The sequence below is a fragment of the Giraffa tippelskirchi genome, chromosome 11 (assembly GCF_054371585.1).
Source record: "Giraffa tippelskirchi isolate mGirTip1 chromosome 11, T2T-mGirTip1v1.2.pri, whole genome shotgun sequence".
NCBI classification, from domain to species: domain Eukaryota; kingdom Metazoa; phylum Chordata; class Mammalia; order Artiodactyla; family Giraffidae; genus Giraffa; species Giraffa tippelskirchi.
This window is the reverse complement of record NC_137285.1, coordinates 65542561-65569029: the sequence shown is the minus strand read 5'-3', so window position 1 is coordinate 65569029 and position 26469 is coordinate 65542561. Positions and strand designations below refer to the sequence as shown.

The 26469-nt window shown below is 35.7% G+C and overlaps 1 protein-coding gene across 1 annotated transcript in view; it reads left to right on the top strand.

Moving 5' to 3' along the window:
• Positions 1-26469, top strand: part of TLL1 (tolloid like 1) — a 284424-nt gene that overhangs the window by 160403 nt on the left and 97552 nt on the right. The window contains exons 6-9 of the mRNA XM_081545909.1: positions 3746-3924; positions 10673-10778; positions 15105-15229; positions 26295-26410. Coding sequence (XP_081402035.1) covers positions 3746-3924; positions 10673-10778; positions 15105-15229; positions 26295-26410 — 526 coding nt within the window. The remainder of the gene's footprint in view (positions 1-3745; positions 3925-10672; positions 10779-15104; positions 15230-26294; positions 26411-26469) is intronic.

Genomic DNA, 26469 nt, shown 5'->3' with positions numbered 1-26469 from the left:
AATAAAAAATGTTTTAGATTAAAAGAATTGACCATTTTAGATTTAAAAAATCAACTTCATTGCTTGACTATCTGTCTCCTGGATTTTGATTTGCAAAGTATTTTCTTCTCTGACTACAACCAGCAAGAAGGACTCAGTGTAGGTAATTTAGTTGTTGTATGATCCTCAGATATTTCAGTTTCATTATTGTTGTTTTATGGTACCAAATGTTTCAGTTTAAATCTCCCTAAAATTTGCAAATTTTGCGACATCTAATACTTTACTATTTCAGTACGTAATAAATAACTATGTGTATGTGCTTAGTTGCTCAGTCGTGTCCAACTCTTTGCAACCCCATTGACTGTCACCTACCAAGTAACTCTGTTCATGAGATTCTCCAGGCAAGAATACTAAGGTGGGTAGCCATTCCCTTCTCCAGTGAATCTTCCTGACCCAGGGATCGAACCAGGGTCTCCTGCATTGCAGGTGGATTCTTTACCATCTGAGCTGCCTATGTATGTATAAATTAAAGTGTGCTACTAAAAAATCTAACTGGGAGCAAAAATAAAATTCCTTGATTTTTTCCCTACCACTTACCTCACTTTTCTTTCTATTATTGATTTAGTATGCATAATTAGCTGTTACAGTAGATTCATAAATAAGAAGTTGAATTACTACTTCTAACTGCCAAGGAAAATAGGAAAAGATATACCCAACTAAATGCAGAGTGCCAGAGAATAGCAAGGAGAGATAGAAAGGTCTTCTTAAATGAAAAATGCAAAGAAATAGAGGCAAATAATCGAATGGGAAAGACTAGAGATCTCTTCAAGAAAACTGGAAATTTTAAAAGAATATTCCATGCAAGGATGGATACAATAAAAGACAGAAATGTTAAGGACCTAACAAGCAGAAGAGATTAAGAAGAGATGACAAGAATACACAGAACTATACAAGAAAGGTCTTAATGACCTGGATAACCACGATGATATGGTTATTTCCCTAGAGTTAGATTTGTGGAGTGTTAATTCAAGTGGGCCTTAGGAAGTATTGCTGCAGGCAAAGGTGGTGCGAGTGACAGAATTCCAGCTGAACTATTTAAAGTCCTAAAAAGTGATGCTGTTAAAGTGCTGTACTCAATATGTCAGCAAATTTGGAAAGCTCAGCAGTGGTCATTGGACTCGAAAAGGACAATTTTCATTCCAATCTCAAAGAAGGGAAATGCCAAAGAATGTTCCAACTACCATACAACTAGGCTCATTTTACATACTAGCAAGGTTACCCTCAAAATCCTTCAAGCTAGGCTTCAGCATTATATGAACCAATAACTTCCAGATCTACAAGCTGGGTTTTCAAAGGGACAGAGGAAACAGAGATCAAATAGCCAACATTCATTGGATCCTGAAGAAAGCAAGGGAGTTCCAGAAGAACATCTATTTCTGCTTCATGACTGTGTTAAAGCCTTTGATCATGAGGATCACAACAAACTGCAGAAAATTCTTAAAGAGATGAGGTAAGACCAGACCATCTTACCTGTCTCCTGAGAAACCTGTATGCAGGTAAGATGCAACACTTAGAATTGGACTAAACAACTGAACCACTCAAAATTGGGAAAGAAGTACAGAAAGTTTATATATTGTCACCCTGTTTATTTAACTTATATGCAGAATACATCATGTGAAATGCCCGGGTGGATGAATCACAAGCTGGAATCAAGATTGCCGGGAGAAATATCAACAACCTCATATATGCAGATGATATCACTCTAATGGCAGAAAGTTTTGAGGAACTAAAGAGCCTCTTGATGAGGGTGAAAAAGGAAAGTGAAAAAGCTGGCTTGAAACTCAACTTGAAAAAACTAAGGTCATGGCATTCAGTCCCATCACGTTATGGCAAGTAGAAGGGGAAAAAGTGGATGTGGTGACAGATTTTATTTTCTGTGGCTCCAAAATCACTGTGGATGGTGACTGCAGCCATGAAATCAGAAGATACTTGCTTCTTGGAAGGAAAGCTATGGCAAACCTAGACAGTATAATAAAAAGTAGAGACTTCACTTTGCCAACAAAGGTCTGCAGATTCAAAAGTAAGGTTTTTCTGTGAACAGATGTGATAGTTGGACCAAAAAGAATGCTGAGCACCAAAAAATTGAATTGTGGTGCTGGAGAAAACTCTTGAGAGTCCTTTGGACTGCAGAGAGACCAAACAATTCAATCCTAAAGAAAACCAACCTTAAATATTCATTGGAAAGACTGATGCTGAAGTTGAAGCTCGAATACTTTGGCCACTGATGAGAAAAACTGACACATTAAAGAATGAAGGCAAAAGAAGAAGGTGCTGCAGAGGATAAGCTGTTTAGATAACATCAATGAGCATGAATTTGAGCAAACTCCAGGAGATAGTAGAGGACAGAAGAGATTGGTGTGCTACAGTCCATAGGATCACAAAGAGCTGGACATGACTTAGCGACTGAACAGCAACTAACATGGAATAAGTTAAGACATTTAATCATTTAAAGCCTACAGAAAAAATAGGAATGACAAATATGTGTAACACTCAAAAAGACTATGAAATGCTCTTTCTCTGAAAAGTGAACTTAATAACATGCATTTTATAATATTTTGGCAAATTAATTTTGAGCAATTTCTTTTAACTTAAGAAATTAGAAGAAGGTTTTGGTGTCTGGCACATCATAATTCCCATCTATTCAAGAACAATTATTTACTTCTTGTATTGCTCTCTAGAGGGGTGGCTCTTAGATAAACTATTTTACTGTACACCCTAATTGTTGAAGTTGTAAGTGTAATTTTATTGATAGCTCTAACTGTAGTGACTGTATTATTGTACATTTAAAAGTTATTTTGAAATCAGTGTCCCTATGCGTCCACCCTTGCATGTGTATACACGCTCTTTTATGCACACTGACACATGTTTCCTGTATGCACACACGCAAAATGGAATTTCTACATTTTGGGTAGAAAAGTATCATTGAATATGTATAAATATCAGCAAATTGAGGAAAAGTTTCAGGAGGATACTCTGGATGGTTCACATTCTGACAGTCCAAGATATTTTTTCAGAAGGTGAACTGGACTAATCACACCAAACTTTACCTGACCATTTGACAGTTATTGATTTTTCTTCACCAGTCAACCATAAACCCTAGATATTTTGCCTCTTGAAATTAATTTTCCTGTATTGACTTCTTTTAAAAGTTTTCCTTTTTAAAAAATTCTGTAAAGCAGAAAAATAATTCATTTTTTAATTAACCAACATCTTTCACAAATTTAATTGTTTTTCTCAAAGTAGAAAAATAAACTTTGTTTTTATGCTTAATAGTGAAATAATGGATTATTGCTAGTTAACCAAACTAAGTGATTTACATGGGTTGTGGTGACCAAAGAATATATTAGAAATAAATGTGAATTGACATCTTGAGTTTAACTGTATGTATAATAGCTGTTAATCACATCATAAGTATTTTATTTTCTTTTTTATCTTCTGAATACTCCTAAAAATGATTTAAGGCACATCTTCCACATCTTCTAAAATATGAATTAGTACAAATGCACTGCAATTGGTTATTTAGAGACTGGCATATAAATTTACCAGGATTACTAGAAATTGGCTATGTTCATTAATGAAAAACTGTTCCACCTCTGACTGTGCTGGACTTTATATTTCACCAGAAATTTTAACAAATTTTCACCCTATTATAATTAACTTGTCATCACCCTGTTTACCACCATTCACATTTTCTACTTTATTCCAGATGCTGCTCCTATGTAGGTCGGCGTGGAAATGGACCTCAGGCTATCTCTATTGGCAAGAACTGTGATAAATTTGGAATTGTTGTTCATGAATTGGGCCATGTGATAGGCTTCTGGCATGAACACACACGGCCAGATAGAGACCACCATGTGACTATCATAAGGGAGAACATCCAGCCAGGTGAGAGGCTGTAGACTGTGCTGCATTTAAAGGTGACCGAATATCTTTTAATAGTATGTGCTGTTCACAATTTAATTTCTTTAAAAAATGTGAACTGGTTTTGTTGATATCATGGCTCAACATTTTCCTTGATTAAAAAATACCTATTATGGTGTTGATTTGTTCCTGCAAATCAAATGATCCTATGCAATTTTTAGATCTGTTTTTTTTTTCTTAAGATTTATCTATTTTATATCTTTGGTGCTTTCAAAAAATGGTGAACCATAAATTAATAGTTAAATTTTCAAAAAGCATTTTCTATCCTTAGTTCTATAATTTACGTTGTTGGTATTTAAACAGGGTCCAAAGTTTGTCACAAAATGTGCTGCCACCATAAAAATCTGTATTATACCAGGGATAGTTTCTGGAGAAAATTCCAGGGAAGTGAGACATTTCCCGGATAGCCCAAATATTTTCTTGAGATTTTTCTCTTAATCTTGACTATCCTAAAGACAAATTCTTAAGAATGTTTCAAGTGTCAGTAGTTCAGTAGTTAATATGTATTTAAATTTAATTACCTCTGATAGTTGATGTGTAACAATAACCTCATTTATAGTTTTGTATTTGTTTTACCTTTCATAAATTCATAAAGATAAGTACATTTCAATTGCCAAAAGAAAAATCCTATTGTTTAGAATTGCTTTACAAGATTGTGTGTATTTCAAGCATTGTTGTTTAGTTGCTAAGTCATTTCTGACTGTTTTTGCAATCCCATGAACTATAGCTCACCAGGTTCCTCTGTCCTTGGGATTTCTCAGGCAAGAATATTGGAGTGAGTTGTCATTCCTTCTCCAGGTGATCTTCCTAACCCAGAGATCAAACCCGCATCTCCTGCATTGCAGACCATGTGTTATTTCCTTATTCATAGCCAGTTTTAATTATTAATACAAACATTGAAATCCTAAGAATTTCCTGTGATTAACAGTATTGACATATCTTTTGATCACAACATATTTGTTATTATTATTATTTATTATTTATTGAGGTAGGTACTGTTAGATATTGGAGATACTTCATGAAAATTACAGAGCTTAGTGTAGCTATGTCTATATATATATATATATGTATATATATATATATATATATACACATAAACATTGTAAACAAGTGAGAAAATGAGAATAGTCATATGTTGAGAATACTGTCAGTCCAAGCAAGGTGTGACAAAATGTGCTTTGGCAAGCCAGAAGATGTCACAAAAGAACTGAAATTGAGAAGTAAAGGGTTTCTCAGTGCAGAAAAGAGTGATGGAACATCTAACTGAAAAAAAAAAAGCATCATGATCAAAGATACAATTACAGATAATTAGATTATTTTCATCTGCTCATAGGACTGCATGGTAAGTTACAAGTGGGAGATTAGTTGGTAATTACCAAAGGGGATTATATCATAAGGATTTTCTCTAAGAAGCTAGGAAATTTATCCTGGCTTTTATCCTAGAGATTTTATCCTCTGGCTACTGGAGAATAATCAAAGGATTGAAAGCAGAACAAGTTCAGATTTAAAAGAAATAAAAAGAGATTTCTTTCAGCTTGTAGGGATTACTAACTGAGAATGGGGATATGGGAGTGGGGAGAATGAACCTATTAGAAGCTTAAATAAGTAGTTTATAAGAGGTGACTGAGTCTTCAATTAGGGTGGTGTAGACCAAGAAGATGAGGAAATAACATTTCAAAAATATTTTCAGGGAAGCAGTATATGAAGGATGTGAAGGAAGATCTTCAAAGTTTTATTTTTAGGCACCATCAAATGAAGTAAGCTAAGAAATATGGATAAAACAAAAAGCAACATACTTTTAAGAGGGAAAAGACAAATAATAGTTTCATTTAGCATATGTTTGAGTTTGAGACGCCTTTAGATGATTGAAGTAGGGATATTTAGCAGACAAAGGAAAGGTGAATCTAGACTTTTGGGTATATCGAGACAGAAATTTGATACAGGATTTGACTGTTTAGGAAAATGTTGGAGAAAGAAGGAAATAAGATTTCTGGTAGAATATGGGGAATACTACTATTTAAGTTACAGTTTGTAGAAAATCTCTCAAAAGACTAAGTTTGGACTAAGGGGTAGGAGAAAATTCAACGAATGTAGCGTTACAAGGAAGAGATCACTTCAAGAATAAAGAAGTATTCTGTAGTGTTGAAAGAGAAATAAACAAAATCCATACTCTCAATATGGAAGACTCTTTAACTCCTGAGCGGCTATCAAAAGTTCATCTAATACTTTTTTTTATCAGTGGGAGACAGAGGAAATAGTATTTCTGACAATTACTCCAACTACCAATTAAATGAGAAAAAGTTTTCTATTAACTGTAGTTATTAAGTTTCGTCTATTATGTTGACAAAATAACTTACAAAGGAAGTAACTTCCAAAAATGTTTCTTACTCTTAAAATTAGGACTCTGGTTCAACATAAATTTACATACCTACAACAAGCAAGAAATGTATAAATAGCATGTAAATATATAATACTTAACATAATGCTACTAATTATGGCTTTTTTGTTGTTGTTGAGTCAATAGTCAGGTTAATAGAAAAGAGTAATTTACTTAGTGAGATGTTCTGAGTATTTGGAACTCTGTGCACATTTTGTCACCCCTTTTTGGATTCAACAATATTCTCAACATATGAGTATTCTCACTTTTCTCACTCACTTGCAATAATTTGTATGTATGGACTGTTGGTCCTCTATATTTGTAGGGTTTTGCATCCATAGATTCAAGCAACCTTTGAATCAAAATTTCTTATTCATTGTACTAAACCATTTTATATAAGAGACTTAAAGCATCCACAAATTTTGGTATCCAAGAGATTCCTGGAACCAATCTTATGCAGATACGGAAGGCTGATTGTAATTCTAATATGAAAGAATTCATGTTGGAGAATAACCTTCAACAGATCTGCGACTTACTCAGAAATTTAAGATCAAGTGTTATTATAGGGAAATGTCTAATAAGTGTCAACTTTAGCTTTGCATTCATATGTAAAATTAGTGACTATGTATGACAGGAGCCAATTTTGTACAAGGATTGGATTGCTTTTGGATTACTTTTAAGCCATTTTAGAACAGGCTTTCAAAAATGAGGCTTTTCATTTTTTTTTAATTGTTTAGGATGAGTTCTGCTGGTGCTCTGTATCTCTGATTTTCTTTTCCCTTCTTTCATGTAATAAGTCTAATATTCTTTACAGAGTCCACGTATGGCTGTGTTCTTTTTAACTACTATGTCACATACATGCTAAATGCTCAATTATATGCTTCAGAAGATATTACTAAAGTTGCTTCATGTTCCATTTTCAGAAATTTTTATGAAACATTTTGCTTTACTTAAGCACAATTCACATATTGTGCTTGGAAGTTGAAATATCCAGTAGATTATAGGTTAATATTAATAAAATATTAATAAAATGGATTTATAAACATCACACTTAGAATTGGATATACTAAAATACACTTACCATTTTTTAATGAAGAAAAGAGTTATAACACTTGCTTCTATCAGAGGTTAAAGACAATGTAAGGTATTTCCTGAGAAGAGTAATAATACCACAGAGATGTGTGGAACATGTATCTCATTATTAGTTCTGTTAGTTCAGTGAAAACTATTTAATGTGTGAATTCATTGTAAAGGTGAACTAAAACACTTTTGGATAAGGAAACGGCAACCTACTCCAATATTCTTGCCTGGAGAATCCCATGGACAGAGGAGCCTGGCAAACCATGCTCCATAGGGTCGGAGAGAGTTGGACATGACTGAAGTGACTAAGCACAAAACACTTTGCTCTGGACTACACATTCTACAATTTAAGGCTAGTTTGTTTCATCTTAAATACTTAAGTGATTTTGGGGGGCTTCAAAATCACTGCAGATGATGACTGCAGCCATGAAATTAAAAGATGCTTGCTCCTTGGAAGAAAAGCTGTCACCAACCTAGACACCATATTAAAAAGCAGAGACATTACTTTGCCAACAAAGGCCCATCTAGTTAAGGCTATGGTTTTTCCAGTAGTCATGTATGCATGTGAGAGTTGGACTATAAACAAAGCTGAGCACCAAAGAATTGATGCTTTTGAACTGTCGTGTTGGAGAAGACTCTTGAGAGTCCCTTGGACTGCAAGGAGATCCAACCAGTCCATCCTAAAGGAGATCAGTCCTGGCTATTCATTGGAAGGACTGATGTTCAAGCTGAAACTGCAATATTTTGGTCATCTGATGCGAAGAACTGATTCATTTGAAAAGATCCTGATGCTGGGAAAGATTGAGGGCAGGAGGAGAAGGGGATGACAGAGGATGAGATGGTTGGATGGCATCACCGACGATGGGCAAGAGTTCGAGCAAGCTCCAAGAGTTGGTGATGGACAGGGAGGCCTGGTGTGCTGCAATCCATGGAGTCGCAAAGAGTCTGACAGGACTGAGCGACTGAACTGAACTGAACTGACTGAGTGGGTCATACTTCTCACCTGTACGGAAGGTATTATGCTCTGAACATCACTCAGTTTCTTTATTAGCTTCTGGGAAACTTTTTAATGTGATATTTTCAGATTTAGTAATAATATAGCAATTGGAATAAAATTTAAATAGTTGCATAAACTTTGTAATAGTTCTGTTTTGAACTCCAACCTTGAATTTGGAATCCTAATAGCTCAACTTTACATTTAGATGTTTCAGAATGAGCCATAAAAACAGGCTCCTTTGGCTGCTGAAATTGTGAAAAATGAATCAGTGAAACCTAAACTCTTTCTGAGGAAGCATTTTTGGAACCACTGATGTAGATCTACACATTTAACACTATGTTCTTTTCAAATTTCAAGAAAGAATATTACAATACAGATACAAAGAGGCAGTTGAGAAATCTATTAATGTAAAGATGTCCAGAAGTTAAAATGGCAGTCATGAAAAGTAAACAAATAAAATTAAATCCTGAATCATACTCTTCTAAAAAGCCTTCTGATTAGAGCCTCCTTTTCATCAAAGAGAATCTTGTTTCAGTTTTGAGTGAAACGTTCTGTTGTTGTTTCATCTTTAGTGACAAAGTCACATAACAAACACTTGAAATGTGTGTATATGCAACATATAATATTTCCCATTGTTTCATAGAAATCATCTAATACAAATAGGAAGATTTATTTGTCTAGGCCAATAGAGTCTAGGCCAAGAGAAAGGCGGGAAACTCATTTGGTAAAGAGCATAGCTTTTATAATCACAATATTGTAAAAAAAAAAAGTCATTTTTAAAGAAACAATATTAAGAGAAAGTGAAAGAGTATACAAAGAAAAATCCAAAGTATGCTTTTGGTAATCTACCTTTTTGCCAAAATTAACTTATTCAGTTCAGTTCAGTCGCTCAATCATGTCAGATTCTTTGTGACCCCGTGGACTGCAGCACACCAGGCTTCCCTGTCCATCACAAATGCCTGGAGCTTGCTCAGACTCATGCCCATTGAGTCGGTGATGCCATCCAACCATCTCATCCTCTGTCGTCCCCTTCTCCTCTTGCTCTCAATCTTTCCCAACATCAGGGTCTTTTCCAGTGAGTGAGTTCTTCGCATCAGGTGGCCAAAGTATTGGAGCTTCAGCTTCAGCATAAGTCCTTCCAATGAATATTCAGGACTGGTATCCTTTAGGATTGTCTGGCTTGATCTCCTTGCAGTCCAAGGGACTCTCAAGAGTCTTCTCCAACACCACAGTTCAAAAGCATTAATTCTTCGGTGCTCAGCTTTCTTTATAGTCCAGCTCTCAGATCTATACATGACTACTGGAAAAACCATAGCTTTGACTAGACAGACCTTTGTTGGCAAAGTTATGTCTCTGCTTTTTAATATGCTGTCTAGGTTTGTGACAGCTTTTCTTCCAAGGAGCAAGTGTCTTTTAATTTCATGGCTGCAGTCACTATCTGCAGTGATTTTGGAGCCCAGAAAAAATAGTCTCTCACTGTTTCCATTGTTTCTCCATCTATTTGCCATGAAGTGATGGGACCGATTACCATGATCTTAGTTTTTGGAATGTTGAGTTTTAGGCCAAATTTTTTACTCTCCTCTTCACTTTCTTGAAGAAGATCTTTAGCTCGTCTTTGCTTTCTGCCATAAGGGTGATGTCATCTGCCTATCTGAGGTTATTGATTTTTTTTCCTGGCAGTCTTGATTCCAGCTTGTGCTTATCTAGCCTAGCATTTCACATGATGTACTCTGCAAATAAGTTATATAAACAGGGTGACAGCTTACATCTTGAGGTACTCCATACCCAGCTTGGAACCAGTCTGTTGTTCTACACCCGGTTCTAACTGTTGGTTCTTGACCTGCATACTGATTTCTCAGGAAGCAAGTAAGCTGGTCTGGTATTCCCATCTCTTGAAGAATTTTCCACAATTTGTTGTGATGCACACAATCAAAGGCTTTATCATAGTCAAAACCTGGTCCACTAGAGAAGGGAATGGCAAACCACTTCAGTATTCTTGTCTTGAGAACCATGTGAACAGTGTGAAAATTAACTTATTAACGAAATTCACTAATATTCTTTAGGATGATATTCAGGCACGCATAGTGGCACTGGATGCACTCTTTTGCATGTACTTGGGTGTTTGTGTGTAAATACAACTTCATGAAGATCAGCGATCAGCATTCAGTGGAGAGGAGTTGGAAGACTGGGAGCGTTCTTCTGTTCTCTTTTCTGTCTGTTAAGAGGTTTCTGAAATGTTTTCTGTGCCTGATTCTTAGGTCAAGAGTACAATTTTCTGAAGATGGAGCCGGGAGAAGTGAACTCGCTCGGAGAAAGCTATGATTTTGACAGCATCATGCATTATGCTAGGAACACCTTCTCAAGGTTGGAATCTCAGGTTATACCTCTTGACTTTTAATTCCTTTCCTCTGTGTGGCTCCTCACAAAATATGTATAGCATTAGAACTGCTGCTGCTGCTGCTAAGTCGCTTCAGTCGTGTCCGACTCTGTGCGACCCCATAGATGGCAGCCCACCAGGCTCTGCCGTCCCTGGGATTCTCCAGGCAAGAATACTGGAGTGGGTTGCCATTTCCTTCTCCAGTGCATGAAAGGGAAAAGTGAAAGTGAAGTCGCTCAGTCGTGTCCAACTCTTAGCGACCCCATGGACTGTAGTCTACCAGGCTCCTCCGTCCATGGGATTTTCCAGGCAAGAGTACTGGAGTGGGGTGCCATTGACCACTTTTAAATATTGCTGCTGTGAGTACAATAAATACTTGCTTGGTGTTTATAGCCAACACCAGGCATTTGAGATTTTAAAAACACATTTCTTATCAAAAATATATTCAAAGTAAAAATTTAAATGGTATGAATTATTTAAGTTATTTAATGTTACTAATCATACAAAAGTTCAATTGACATGATTACCAAACCCATCAGCAAGCACTATTAATAGAAATTAGGCATTTCAAGTCAAATACAGAGCTCAGGTGTTGAGTTGGAATGTTATACTCTTTCTGTGACTTGTGTTTTTATTGTGTGTTTTCTGTTGCTCAAGTACTAATTATACTTGAATAGCTATAGTAAAATAATTCTCAGAAAACATTTTAGAAAGATATTTTGCTTCATATAATTTAGAATTTTGCCATTTATTAACCTTAAAATTATTTTGTTAGTGACTGAATGCTAATTTTTAAGAGTGTAATAAATTTGAGTTTTGATCTATTTCGCTCTAAAGAAGTTATCATCAAGGCACTAGTTTCCAGGTAAGTAATATGAAACTGTTGAAGTCTTCTCTTTTTCCCATTTTATACCCATTTTTCACTCATATGTCCATTCCACTCTTTCTTTTTTGATCATTATGTGCATTTCACAACTCATTAATGTTTATGTTTAAAGGCAACGTTTCAATATGAAACACACGTTTTCCCTGATTCCGTACTCCTTTTATGTCTTTAAATGGTTGCTTTCCCATAAACCACAAGGTTCATGCAATTTGTCGCCCCCTACACCTCCCTTGGTGTTGTATGACAACTAGCCTTGATAGATCGGTTTTCTTATTGTTTCAAAATTTGGGTATTCTCTTTTCCTAAATAAACGTATATTCCTATAGTGAAAGAAATTGTATGTATCTGTGAGAAGAATTGAACCAATTCACATTATGCTTTTTTCTGATTTTAAAGAAGATGGTTATTAACTCATAGATCAGTTCAGTTCAGTTCAGTTCAGTCGCTCAGTCGTGTCCGACTCTTTGCGACCCCATGAAGTGCAGCACGCCAGGCCTCCCTGTCCATCACCAACTCCCGAAGTTTACCCAAACCCATGTCCATAGAGTCAGTAATGCCATCCAGCCATCTCATCCTCTGTTTTCCCCTTCTCCTCCTGCCCCCAATCCTTCACAGCATCAGGGTCTTTTCCAATGAGTCAACTCTTCGCATGAGGTGGCCAAAGTATTGGAGTTTCAGCTTCAACATCAGTCCTTCCAAAGAACACCCAGGACTGATCTCCTTTAGGATGGACTGGTTGGATCTCCTTGAAGTCGAAGGGACTCTCAAGAGTCTTCTCCAACACCACAGTTGAAAAGCGTCAATTCTTTGGTGCTCAGCTTTCTTTATAGTCCAACTCTCACATCCATACATGACCACTGGAAAAACCATAGCCTTGACTAGACAGACCTTTGTTGGCAAAGTAATGTCTCTGCTTTTTAATATGCTGTCTAGGTTGGTCATAACTTTCCTTCCAAGGAGTAAGCGTCTTTTAATTTCATGGCTGCAGTCACCATCTGCAGTGATTTTGGAGCCCCAAAAAATAAAGTCTGACACTGTTTCTACTGTTTCCCCATCCATTTCCCGTGAAGTGATGGAACCAGATGCCATGATCTTAGTTTTCTGAATGCTGAGCTTTAAGCCAACTTTTTCACTCTCCTCTTTCACTTTCATCAAGACGCTTCTTAGTTGTTCTTCACTTTCTGCTGTAAGGGTGATGTCATCTGCATATGTGAGGTTATTGATATTTTTCCTGGCAATCTTGATTCCAGCTTGTGCTTCATCCAGCACAGAGTTTCTTATGCATATATTGAAATAAAAATTGCAGGAGAGGAAATATTTGGCACAGTTCTCATCCACCACATTCAAAGTATTTGAAAGTTTTTTATTGTAATAAAGAGATCTCAATATCAATGGCAACCCAAGCCAGTATTCTTGCCTGGAGAATCCCATGGACAAAGGAGCCTGGTGGGCTATAGTCCATGGGGTCGCAAACAGCCAGACACAACTGAGCGACTAACACACACACACACACACACACACACACACACACACACACACACACTATCAAATGTACCATATTATCTGTTTTTAAATGTACAATTTAATAGTATTAAGTACATTCAAATTGTTGGGAAACAGATCTCCAGAAACTTTCCATCTTGCAAAGCTGAAACCCTATACCCATTCATTAAACTCTCCACTCTTCCCACCCCCATCCCAAACTCTGATAACCACCTTTCTACTTTCTGTTTCTGTAAATTTGGCTAGTTTAGGTACCAAGTAAAATCACACAATGTTTATCATTCTGTGACTTTTTTTCTACCTAGCATAAAATCCTTAAGATTCATTGATGTTGTAGCATGCAGCAAAATTTCCTTCCATTTTAAGGCTGAATAATATTCCATTGTATATATATTGATACTTTGTTTATTCACTCATTTGTTGATGGATATCTGAGTTGCTTTCACCTCTTGGCTACTGTAAATAGCACTACCATGAACATGTGTATGTGAATATCTCTTCAAGAGCATGTTTTCCTTGCTTTTGGTTATATACAAAGAAGTGAGATTGCTGGAATGTATGGTAGTTCTATGCTTAATTTTTTTTGAAGAACCTCAATCAATTTTTTCATAGATGTTCACTATTTTACAATCCTATCAACAGTGTATAAGGGTTCCAATTTCTCCATATCCTCACCAACATGTTTTCTTTTCTGTTTTTTCAAGTTTTGATAGTAGCCACCCTAATGGGTATGACATAATGTCTCACTGTGGTTTTGATTTGCATGATTAGTCATGTTGAGAGTATTTTTATATGCTTGACAATTTGTATATCATCTGAAAAAATATATATTCAAATCTTCTGCCTATTTTTTAATCAGATTACTTCATTTTTCTGTTGTTGAGTTGTAGGATTTCTTTGTGTATTCTGGTCTTGTTTCATATATATATATATATATATATATATGTATGTATGTATGTATGTATGTATGTATATGTATGTATATATAGAGATGATTGGATGGCATCACCAACTCAGTGGACATGACTTTGAGTAAAATAGTGGGAATCTGCTTTATGACATGAAGAACTCAAATCTAATTCTCTGTGACACCTAGAGGGGTAGGATGGGGTGGGAAGTGGGAGGGAGATTCAAGAATGAAGGCACATATGTACACCGATGGCTAATTCATGTTGATATATGGCAGAAACCAACACAGCATTATAAAGTAATTATTCTCCAATTAAAAATAAATTTTAAAAATGAATTTTAGATTTTGAAAAATATATATACTTTTTTAAAGGAAAAATTGAGTGCCACCACTAACTTTATACTCACCATATACATTTTTAAATTAATTTATTTTAATGGAAGGCTAATTACTTTACAATATTGTGGTGGTTTTTGTCATACATTGACATGGATCAGCCATGGGTGTACATATGTCCCCCTTCCTGAACCCCCTTCCCACCTCCCTCCCCATCCCATCCCTCTGGGTTGTCCCACTGCACCGGCTGATAGAGAGTGAAGTAAGCCAGAAAGAAAAACACCAATACAGTATATTAAGCATATATTTGGAATTTAGAAAGATGGCAATGACGGCCCTACATACAAGACATCAAAAGAGACACAGATGTATAGAACAGACTTTTGGACTCGGTGGGAGAGGGCGAGGGAGGGATGATTTGAGAGAATAGCACTGAAACATGTATATTACCATATGTGAAATAGATTACCAGTCCAGGTTCACCATACACAGTTAGCACCCAAATTTTTTCTACTGTGATGAAAGTATTTTGAAAGACTGACACATGGTTTAAATCTAAACACTGATGTATTTCTCCTTTGATTGGTTTGAGTTTGGAAAAAAAAAACATATTTGTAAGGAATATATGTGTCTTAATTTGACAGCTTATGTGTGACTTGTTTCTGATTTGTTTTTCAGGGGGATGTTTCTGGATACCATTCTCCCCTCACGTGATGATAATGGCATTCGTCCAGCAATTGGTCAGCGAACCCGCTTAAGCAAAGGAGATATTGCCCAGGCAAGAAAGCTGTATAGATGCCCAGGTACTGCACCACCCAAACTCAGAAGCATAATTCAGTCTGATAGTGCTTTTCCAGATGAACAAGCCACAATTAACTCAGCCATTTACTTGTCTCTTTGCATGCTGGCGAGTAACTGAGATGTTCAGTTCAAAGTTACTAATCATAAAATGAAATAGAAGAGAACTCTGGAATACCCATTGGTATAATTAAAAACAAATTGCTAGAAATCAATTTCAAAAGCAGGGATAGTAAGCTTTATTTCTTTTAATTTAATGAATAAAAAAGAAAAAAATATAGTTGTTATTAAATAGTTGCATGATTTCATAGTCAAATTATGAGCTTCCTTGCTAACATAACAAGAACAGCCTTTATTTCAACTTCAGAATTCAATCCTGAATGGTCTTTTCTAGCAAGCACTATCATTAACAGTATATAAATTTAAATTTTATTAGGCGGAATTTATAACTTCCTTGCAAAAAACAAAGTTCTAATCATGTTACGAGTGAACTAACTAGTTTGTTTTTGTTTGTTAATATGTTTTCTAGTTTGTTAATATGTTTGCTGTTAGATAAATTTGTGAAAAAAGATTAAAGAGAGGTCTTAATAACAATGTTCCAAGGGAACACTAATGCCTTACTGGTCTAAGAAAGATAAAGCAATTCTACTCCAATTAAAAAAAAAAAAGAAAAAAGAAAAAAAAAAGATTCTGCTTTCAAATTAGAACTTCTTCATATCCTCTGTACCTCCTGTATATGCAATATGCTTTGAAATAGCCTATATCAAAGATACATGCTGAATTTTACTTGACACAGCCTTTTCAATTTTTTTGTTGTTATTTATGGGAAACTAATACCTGTGAAGTTCAGTTTTTGTTCCAGATACTAATATCATAAATAGCAAAATAGTTATAAAAGTTTTAATTGGCTGCTCTTCCAATAATTTATACAGACATTCAGGGTAAGATGGGTAAATTAATCACTGAAGTTTTACATAGATTCTCATGTTTAAATTTTATTTATGTATATTTAATTATTGGAAAGTTATATTAATTAAGTTTACTGTGATTATTGGTATTAGTCTAGGAATCTTTCTGATTGGGTAGCTGACTCATTCACAAACATAATATTTGCTCATTGACATATAGAAATGTCCACATGGGGCAGAGAGAATGGTCTTCATCTTCCCTTTGTCCCACCAGTCAGCAGTCTGCTGGTGAAATAGATACTCACTGGGATGTGTAAGTGGTGGTGTGTCTTTATAACTAACTCATTTGTTCTCTTGCTTTCTCTTTTTTGGGGGGCCTTTTTTCCTTGTGACTCCCATTCTCTAAATATATTCTTCACTTATTTGATCTAATTTTAGGATTACTTCCCCTTTTTATTTCTAAACTCCTGATACTGAGCTCTTCTAATATAGTTTCTGGTCTTTATTTGCAGTTTTTCTTAATATAGTTTTTCTATAGTCCCATGATCTTTTGGCTTATACTTCATACCTATACCAACTGTCAATCCTAATATTCTCTTAGTAAATTTTCATTAATTAAGTGTAAAGTAACATAATAAAATTAAGAAAAAATAAATATTTAAAAATAAAGAGGCTTTTGAAGATTAGAATCATTGTTATATAAAAGCGTATGTGTGGTCACTCATAGATGTAATCACAATAGATGTTTACAAATTTAAAAGTGGTGTTAAACATACAGTATATATACAGAATATTTACATCTATTCGATTTACATCTGTGTAGAGGTTGTAGGGATGGAAGACCAATTTCATTGTGCAGGGAATTTAAATACTGTCAATTTTTTAAACACTTGAACATTAAATTTATTTTTAAATTAATATGAGGTTCTTTTTAGTTACAGAAAATCTGTAATTCCAATATAATTCTCTGAGATTTCAAAGAGATATCACTTATATGTGTTTATGTACAATTCTTGGCTCAAACATATTGCCAACATGTAAAAAAAAAAAATAGTCACTTTCTCATTTATTCACAGACCCATTTGTTCATGAAACATTTCTTAGTTCAGTTAATGGTACTACACACAGATCATTCCAAGCGAAAACTGTGGAGGACATTCTCTCTTCACTCCTTTTTCTGCCACACTTCCCACAACTAATCAGTCCTGCTGCCTTCTTGGCATCTATCTCACATTCTTGAAGTGAATCCCCTCTCCTAGGGAGCCTCACCTTTTGTCTGGATTGCTACAGTGCTTCCTAATTAACCTCTTCCCTCTATTCTTACATCTCTTTAGTTCTTTGGTCATACTGCTGTTCAAGTGGCATTTCAATATGCAGATCTTACTCTGCCTATTTTAGCATAAAGACCGATTTCCTTTTCCTGTCTCTTCCCGCAGCCTCTTTGCTGGGTGTTTCACTTACAGCCTAGTTTCTCACTTCTTCTACTTCATCCAGCAGCTGACACTTCAGTGTGCTTACCTCCTGCTTCTTCCTCAATCCAGAAAACTCCTACTGACTCCTGGCCAAGGCCTAATTAATATTCAGGATTTAGCTTCTCTGTAACCTCCCACTTAAAAACTAACTGATCTCCCAGGATTCCCATGGTAGTAAATGCCCTATTTGCTCTGGCCTTTATGTTTTATTCCTAAAATCATCAATTCACTTGTCATTTTCCAATTAGAGTATAATCTTTAGGACTGGGAGTAGACTTTTCCCTCAGGGTATTTTGTTGTTGTTTAGTCACTATGTGTCCAAATCTTTGTGACCCAATGGACTTCAGTTACCAGGCTTCCCCATCCTTCACTATCTCCTGGAGTTTGCTCAAACTCATGTCCATTTAGTCAGTGATGCTATCCAACCATCTCATCCCCTGCTGCCCCCTTCTCCTCCTGTCCTCAATCATTCTGGCATGAGTCTTTTCTAATGAGTTGGCTCTTCACACTAGGTGAATAAAATAATGGAGCTTCAGTTTCAGCATTAGTCCTTCTAATGAATATTCAGGACTGATTTCCTTTAGGATTGACTGGTTTGATCTCCTTGCAGTCCAAGGGATTCTCAAGAGTCTTCTCCAGCACTATGACTCAAAAGCATCAATTCTTCAACTCTCCACCTTCTTTCTGGCCAAAATCTCACATTTGTACAAGACTACTGAAAAAACCATAGCTTTGACTATACAGACCTTTGTCAGCAAAATGATATCTCTGGTTTTTAATATGCTGTCTACATTTCTCATAGCTTTCCTTCCAAGGAGCAAAAATCTTTTATTCATGGCTACAGTCACTGTTAGCAGTGATTTTGGAACCCAAGAAAATAAAATATGTCACTGCTTTCCCATTTTCACCTTCTATTTGCCATAAAGTGATGGGACCAGATGCCATGAAAGTGAAAGTGAAAGTCACTCAGTCATGTTCAACTCTTTGCAACCCCATATACAGTCCATGGAATTCTCCAGGTCAGAATACTAGAATGGATACCCTTTCCCTTCTCTAGGGGTTTTTTCCCAACCCAGGGATCGAACCCAGATTTTTCGCTTTGTGGGTGGATTCTTTACCAGCTGAGTCACAAGGGAAGCTCAAGAATACTGGAGTGGGTATCCTATCCCTTCTCCAGCGGATCTTCCTGACCCAGGAATTGAACCAGGTCAATTTACTGCATCCAAGGACTGCATTTTGGACTCTTTTGTTGACTATGATGGCTATGCCATTTCTTCTAAGGGATTCCTGCCCACAGTAGTAGATATAATGGTCATCCGAGTTAAATTCCCCCTTTCCGGTCCATCTTAGTTCGCTGATTCCTAGAATGTCGATGTTCACTCTTGTCATCTCCTATTTGACCACTTCCAATTTGCCGTGATTCATGGACCTAACATTCCAGGTTCCTATGCAGTACTGCTCTTTACAGCATCAGACCTTGTTTCTATCACCAGTCCCATCCACAAGTAGGTATTGTTTTTGTTTTAGCTCCATCCCTTCATTCCCTCTGGAGTTATTTCTCCAGTGATCTCCAGTAGCATATTGGGCACCTACTGACCTGGGGAGTTCATCTGTCAGTGTCCTTATATTTTTGCTTTTTCATACTGTTCATGGGGTTCTCAAGACAAGAATACTGAAGTGGTTTGCCATTCTCTTCTCCAGTGGACCACATTCTGTCAGAATGGGAACTTCCATATGTTCAAGCTGGTTTTAGATGAACCAGAAATCAAATTGCCAACATCCGCTGGATCATTGAAAAAGCAAGAGAATTCCAGAAAAACATCTATTTGTGCTTTATTGACTATGCCAAAGCCTTTGATTGTGTGGATCACAATAAACTGTGGAAAATTCTGAAGGAGATGACCACCTGACCTGCCTCTTGAGAAACCTGTATGCAGGTCAGGAAGCAACAGTTAAAACTGGACATAGAACAGATTGGCTCCAAATAGGAAAAGTAGTACGTCAAGGCTGTATATTGTCACCCTGCTTATTTAACTTATATACAGAGTACATCATTAGAAACACTGGGCTGGAGGAAGCACAAGCTGGAATCAAGATTGCCGGGAGAAATATCAATAACCTCAGATATGCAGATGACACCACCCTTATGGCAGAAAGTGAAGAAGAACAAAAAAGCCTCTTGATGAAAGTGAAAGAGAAGAGTGAAAAAGTTGGCCTAAAGCTCAACGATCAGAAAACTAAGATCATGGCATCCGGTCCCATCACTTCATGGGAAATAGATGGGGAAACAGTAGAAACAGTGGCTGACTTATTTTTGGTGGGCTCCAAAATCACTGCAGATGGTGATTGCAGCCATGAAATTAAAAGACGCTTACTCAGTTATGACCAACCTAGATAGCATGTTAAAAAGCAGAGACACTACTTTGCCAACAAAGGTCTGTGTAGTCAAGGCTATGGTTTTTCCAGTAGTCATGTATGGATGTGAGAGTTGGATGGTGAAGAAAGCTGAGCACCGAAGAATTGATGCTTTTGAACTGTGGTGTTGGAGAAGACTCTTGAGAGTTCCTTGGACTTCAAGGAGATCCAACCAGTCCATCCTAAAGGAGATCAGTCCTGGGTGTTCATTGGAAGGACTGATGTTGAAGCTGAAACTCCAATACTTTGGCCACCTCATGTAAAGAGTTGACTCATTGGAAAAGACCCTGATGCTGGGAAAGATTGAGGGCAGGAGGAGAAGGGGACAACAGAGGATGAGATGGTTGGATGGCATTACTGACTCTATGGACATGGGTTTGGGTGAACTCTGGGAGTTGGTGATGGACAGGGAGGCCTGGCATGCTGTGGTTCATGAGGTAGCAAAGAATTGGACATGACTGAGTGACTGAACTGATCATCTGCTGCACTACAGGCAGATTCTAATGTTGAGTTTCAAGCCAGCTTTTTCACTCTCCTTTTTCTCCCTGATCAAGAGGCTTTTTAGTTCCTCCTCACTTTTTGCCTTTAGAGTGTATCATTTACATATCAGTTAAATATTAATTAAGTGCTCAGTAAGTAGTTGCTGTATGAATGAAATAGTTGCTTTAATATGTGAAATTTACTACACCAGGTATTATGGCCACAGAGAAGGAAGCACAGATTATGCACACAAATAGCCAATCAATCTGTGCAATTCTCCAAACAATGTTACTTGTCAAGGCAGTAAATCTCACCAGTAAAGGATGCTAAAGCAGTTCTGAGGGTGCCTGAATGAGCTGCACCATGGAATGAGGAAGACTTCTTGGAACTGGTATTGGAGTTGGATAAGGAGTGACTATTGAAATATATTTTAAAATATTTCAGTAACTAATTTCACCATTATGGCTCAGATGGCAGGATTTTTTCAACATTTCTTACCTTAAAATCATTTTAAATCTATATTTTATTTATTACATTTAAAAGTTTGAGGAAGCTATGGATGTATGAAGTTAGTTAGGTAGTGCTAAGTTGTTTAGATCAAGTTTTATTTCTTCCCTTACTCTAGAGTTTATGAAGATTTTGAGGGAAGAGATTTATCTACTACAAGTTATTGTACTTTTTTCGAGTTAGTAACATTATAAAGATATTCTTTTAGAATATGGAAAAGCTATTCTCAATCTTTGATATCTGGTGGACATTATAGACATTTGCTACAAAAAATATCTGTAGATTGGAATACAAACAACTGTAAATTTAACCATGTTATTATAACATAAGAATTTGTAATAAGTTCTCAACCACACACAATCCAAGGAGCATTTGTACAATTCAAAAACAATTTTCTATCTTGGAAGGTAAAGCATACAGGAGAACCATCTGTCACAAAAGTGAGATGGATCATAACATATTTAGAAGTTTACTTTTTATTAATTATTTTTAAATTTTGATGAAACACATATAACATATGTCCTATTAACAAAATTTTATTGTACAGTACAGTGTCGTTAATTATGTACACATTGTTATATAGCAGATCTCTTTAGAAATCTCATGTGATATTTGTCTTTTTGTGTATGCCTAGCCTATTTCACTAGAATTATGTCCTCAAGGTTCATCCCTGTGGTAGCACATGACAGATTTCTTTCTGTTTTAAGGTTGAATAATATTCCATTATATGCATATACCATGTTTTATTTATTCATTCATCCAATGATAAGACAGTTTGTTTCTATGGCTACTCTCAGTAATACTCAATGAATATGTGAGTGTACATATTTCTTCAAGGCTTTGTTTTCAATTCTTTTGCATCAATACCCAGAAGTAGAGTTGCTGTATAATTTGGTAGTTCTATGTATTATTTCTGAAGAAACTGCATGTTGTTTTCCATGGTGGCTGCACCATTTTACATTCCTAACAGCAGTGTAAAGTGGTTTCTCTACATCCTCACCAACACTTGCTATTTCTGTTTTTTTGATAATGGCCAACCAGCCACTGTGAGGTGATATCTCATTGTGGTTTTGATTTTCATTTCTCTGATGATTAGTGACATTGAGCACTTTTTTCATGTATCTATTGGCCATTTGTATGTCTTCTGTGGAGAAAGGTCTATCAAGTCCTCTGCCCATTTTAAAATTTGGTTACTTGGGATTTGTTTTGTTGTTTGTTTGCTAAGTTCCTTCTGTGTTTTGGATACTAACCCCTTATGAGATACATGATTTACAAATGTTCCATTCCAAGTATTTCTTTTCATTTGATTGATTCTTTCCTTTGTTAAACAGAAGTTGTTTAGCTTGCTATTGTCCCCCTTGTCTATTTTTACTCTTATTTCCTGTGCTTTTGGTTTCATATCTAAGCAATCATTGCCAAGACCTCTGTTATAATGTTTTTCACCTATATTTTTCTCTGGGAATTTTACAATTTAGAGTCTTACTTTTAGGTCTCTAATCCACTTTGAGTTGATTTTTGTGGGTAGTGAAAAAATAGGTTCGATTTTATTCTCTTGTATGTGTGTATCTAGTTTCCCTAACACCATTTATGGAAGAGCCTATCTTTTCACCATTGAAAAGTCTTGGCACCCTTGTCAAAGATCCCATTTTACTGTTTAGGTGTGGGTTTATTTTTGGCTCTTTATTCTGTCCCATTGGTCTATATGCCTCTCTTATGCCAGTATCATACTCTTAATTACTGTAGATTTGTAGTATGTTTTGAGGTTAAGAAGAGTGAGGCTTCCAGCTCTGTTCTTTTTTCTCAAGATTGTTTTGGCTATTTAGGATTCGTGATTCTATACGAATTTTAAGACTTTTCCTCCCATTTCTACAAAAATATGCCACTGGGAATTTGATAGGGATTGCATTGAGTTTTAGAAATTTATCCATGCTTTGACTAGGATGGATAATATTTTAGCAATATTAAGTCTTCCAATCCATGAACACATCTTTGTGTCCTCTTAAATTTCTTTTATCAGTGTTTTGTAGTCTTCAATGTTCATGTCTTTTGCCTCAAATTTATTTTGCCTCTTTCATTCCTAAGTATTTTATTACTGAGAGGGGGTTTCTTATAAACAGAGTTATTTTCTTAATTTCATTTTCATATTGTTCATTGATAGTTAATAGATATGCAACTGAATTTTGTGTGTTGATTTTGTATTCTGCAATTTTGTATATTTTTTTATTACTTCTAACAGTATTCTTTTTTTGGTCTGTGGAATCTTTATGGTTTTGTACATATAAGATCATGTCATCTGCCTAAAGAGATGAAAATTCAATTTGTGAATTGTTTTATTTATTTTAGAATAATTTTTATTAGGAGACTGATGATAATTTTTCTTTGTATTTTTATGCTTTTTTTTTCTCTTAGATAAGACTGGGTATTTTTAGCTCAAAGATACATTGTAAAAATTAAGCCCACAGTTTTCCTACCTGTGTTAAAATAGAGGACTTTGGGCATCACAATACTTGACCCTACAAAGCAACTTTATGAAGTACATGTTAATAAGATAGCCACTTTAAAGAACAGAAAACTGAGGCTGAAGGTTTTGAGACTTGCTTGTATGACCTTACAAGGAATTATGCCATGAGTCAAACTTCTCTCTTCTCATCCATATACTAAATAGATTTCTGTGTAAATGAAGAGACTATGTATTTAATTTAGTAGTATCATCTTTCCCTTGCTAATTTTCCTTTAGTTGTTTTAGTTATAAAATCATTTTTTATACCTAAACATGAATCAACAAATGCCCAGGAAAATTTGTGAAAATCTTCTGAAATAGGGATCAGGTAACCTGGAATAGCCACGTGTACTGAGGGAAATGCACGAATGATTACAACTTGGCAACTGGTGTCCACACTTCTTGCATTATAAGTAGGTGCTATATAATACATTTATTAGATTTTTGAACTACATTCAGCTATTTTTTGCATTTCAGAGAGCTTTCTCTTTTATCATTTTATCAGTATAATAATGTTTGTTTACATGTGTGAGTTAATTGTTTTAATTCCACTTGAGGAAATCCAGTACCAACATTCTATATGGCTTAGAATTACAGAATTTATTTTTAAACTGCTGTAAATTGTAGCTTTTTTCATTGAAACACACTCAATTCCCCAATGGCTATTTAGCACCTAAACTGACCATAATTAGAAGCACGTTGATTGCATTAATAAATCTTAACAAATTTTCATTTTTCTAAGTGTTCTTATAATGTCACATTTATCAAGTATCCTTAGATGATTCATGGAAAGTGCTGATTACATATTTTTTACCTTGAGCATTTTTCTTTTATTCTCAAGTTGCTTTTATCTACCTGTTTATCAGAATAAATATTGCTTGCTCTTATTTTAAATTTATTTTGTTGTACAAACAATATTTGTTGTTGTTCAGCCGCTCAGTTGTGTCTGACTCTTTGTGACCACATGAACTGCAGCATACCAGGCTTCTCTTGTCCTAAACCATCTCCCGGAGTTTGCTCAAACTCATGTCCACTGAGTCGGTGAGGCCATCTCATCCTCTGTCACCCCCTTCTCCTGCCTTCAATCTTTCCCAGCATCAGGGTCTTTTCCAGTGAGACAGTTGTTTGCATCAGGTGGCCAAAGTATTGGAGCTTCAGCTTCAGCATCAGTCCTTCCAATGAATATTCAGGGTGATTTCCTTTAGGATTGACTGGTTGGATCTCCTTTCTATCCAAGGGACTCTCAAGAGTCTTCTCCCTCATGACAGTTCAGAGGCATCAGTTCTTAAGTTCTCAGCCTTTTTTATTGTCCAGCTCTCACATCCGAACATGACTATGGGAAAAACCATAGCTCTGTCTATGCGGACCTTTGTAGTTAATGTCTCTGTTTTTTAATACGCTGTCTGGGTTTGTCACTGCTTTTCTTCCAAGGAGCAAGCTTCTTTTAATTTCATGGCTGCATAAATATTATATCAAACTTTTTTTACATCTCTATTTTATGTTTTCCAAGCCATTATTTTTGTTTCTTCATTTAAATCAAGATATGCAGAACCATTTATAATGTATTGTTTTGATGAGACAAGAGTTCGCCTGCTAGAGTTCACCTGCTGGCTCTATAATGTGTTACTATATCAGGTTTTTTTTCAGTCTTCTTCAGAAGGAAGGAGTTATTCTTTCAAACTGTTGAATGGAAGTTATAAACATCTTTATATAAATATTTATATAAACTATCTTCTGTATAGGAATTGTTCATGAATTAAGGATACTTAAATCAGCTTAGATTCATTTGACTCAGATCATGTCTTGCAAAAGCAACAAGACAGTCCATTGTAGAATACTTCTGACTACAAACCTTGGCTGAACCAATGAGCTAATTATCCTCTGACCTTGCCTTTGTTGAATTGGCCTATAGATATTAGTCATACACATCTTGAGGCTGTACAGCTGACTATTTGCTACATCAGATGACTGGTAATTACTACCAAGAGGTTAGATAGGAGTTGTTGGTTGTTTGGTTGTTTAGTCGCTAAGTTGTGACCATCTCTTGTGACCCCATGGACTGTAGCCTGCCGGGCTCCTCTCCATAGGATTCTCCAGTAGATAGGGGTAGTAAAAGGAAAATAAAATTGCTTTCCCAGTAATTTCTACTATTATAGGCAGAAAACAGAGAATAAGTAAATATCTATATCTCCTTGGAAAATCTGACTTCCATAATGTTTTTATATTTCAATTTATTACAGTTTATTTTGAAAAAAAATATTTCATTGTCTGTCATTTTGGCACCACTTTTACTGACTATTTATTAATTATTATTTAAATTTTCTTTTCCCCAACTTTGATACAGTATTCATTATTAAAATTAACTTCACTCTACACCAAATATAATAATAGAATGTTTCATGGGGTCCCAGAATCACATCAAATAGGTACCTACTGGCTTGAATCTGAGTATGGGTGATGTATAAGTTGGCTATGTGCTCCTTGGGAATGAATGAGAAATGTTTCCATGAGGAATAATTTTATGGTTCTTCAGGTTATTATATCATAATCTTGTTACATGGTTAGCTATAGCAATCCCTTTAAGTATACTGAAATTCTAGTAAGAAAGACATTAAAAAAATTACTTATAAAGGAAAAGTGTTTTATAAAATACAAATATATATCCTTCTCTAACACCAAAATACTCAAGATTCAGTTATGATGCAAACGTCTTTTATAAAAAATAACAAATAATTTTATCTTTTTCATTAAAAAAAATCAAATATATGTTGTTTTTTCTTTCTTTCAGCATGTGGAGAAACCCTACAAGAATCCAACGGCAATCTTTCCTCCCCAGGATTTCCAAATGGCTATCCTTCTTATACACACTGCATCTGGAGAGTCTCTGTGACCCCAGGAGAGAAGGTAGTTTATGCCATCAAGTGTTCTCTTTTAGTTTCAGATGCAAAGGTTCATCTTCTTTC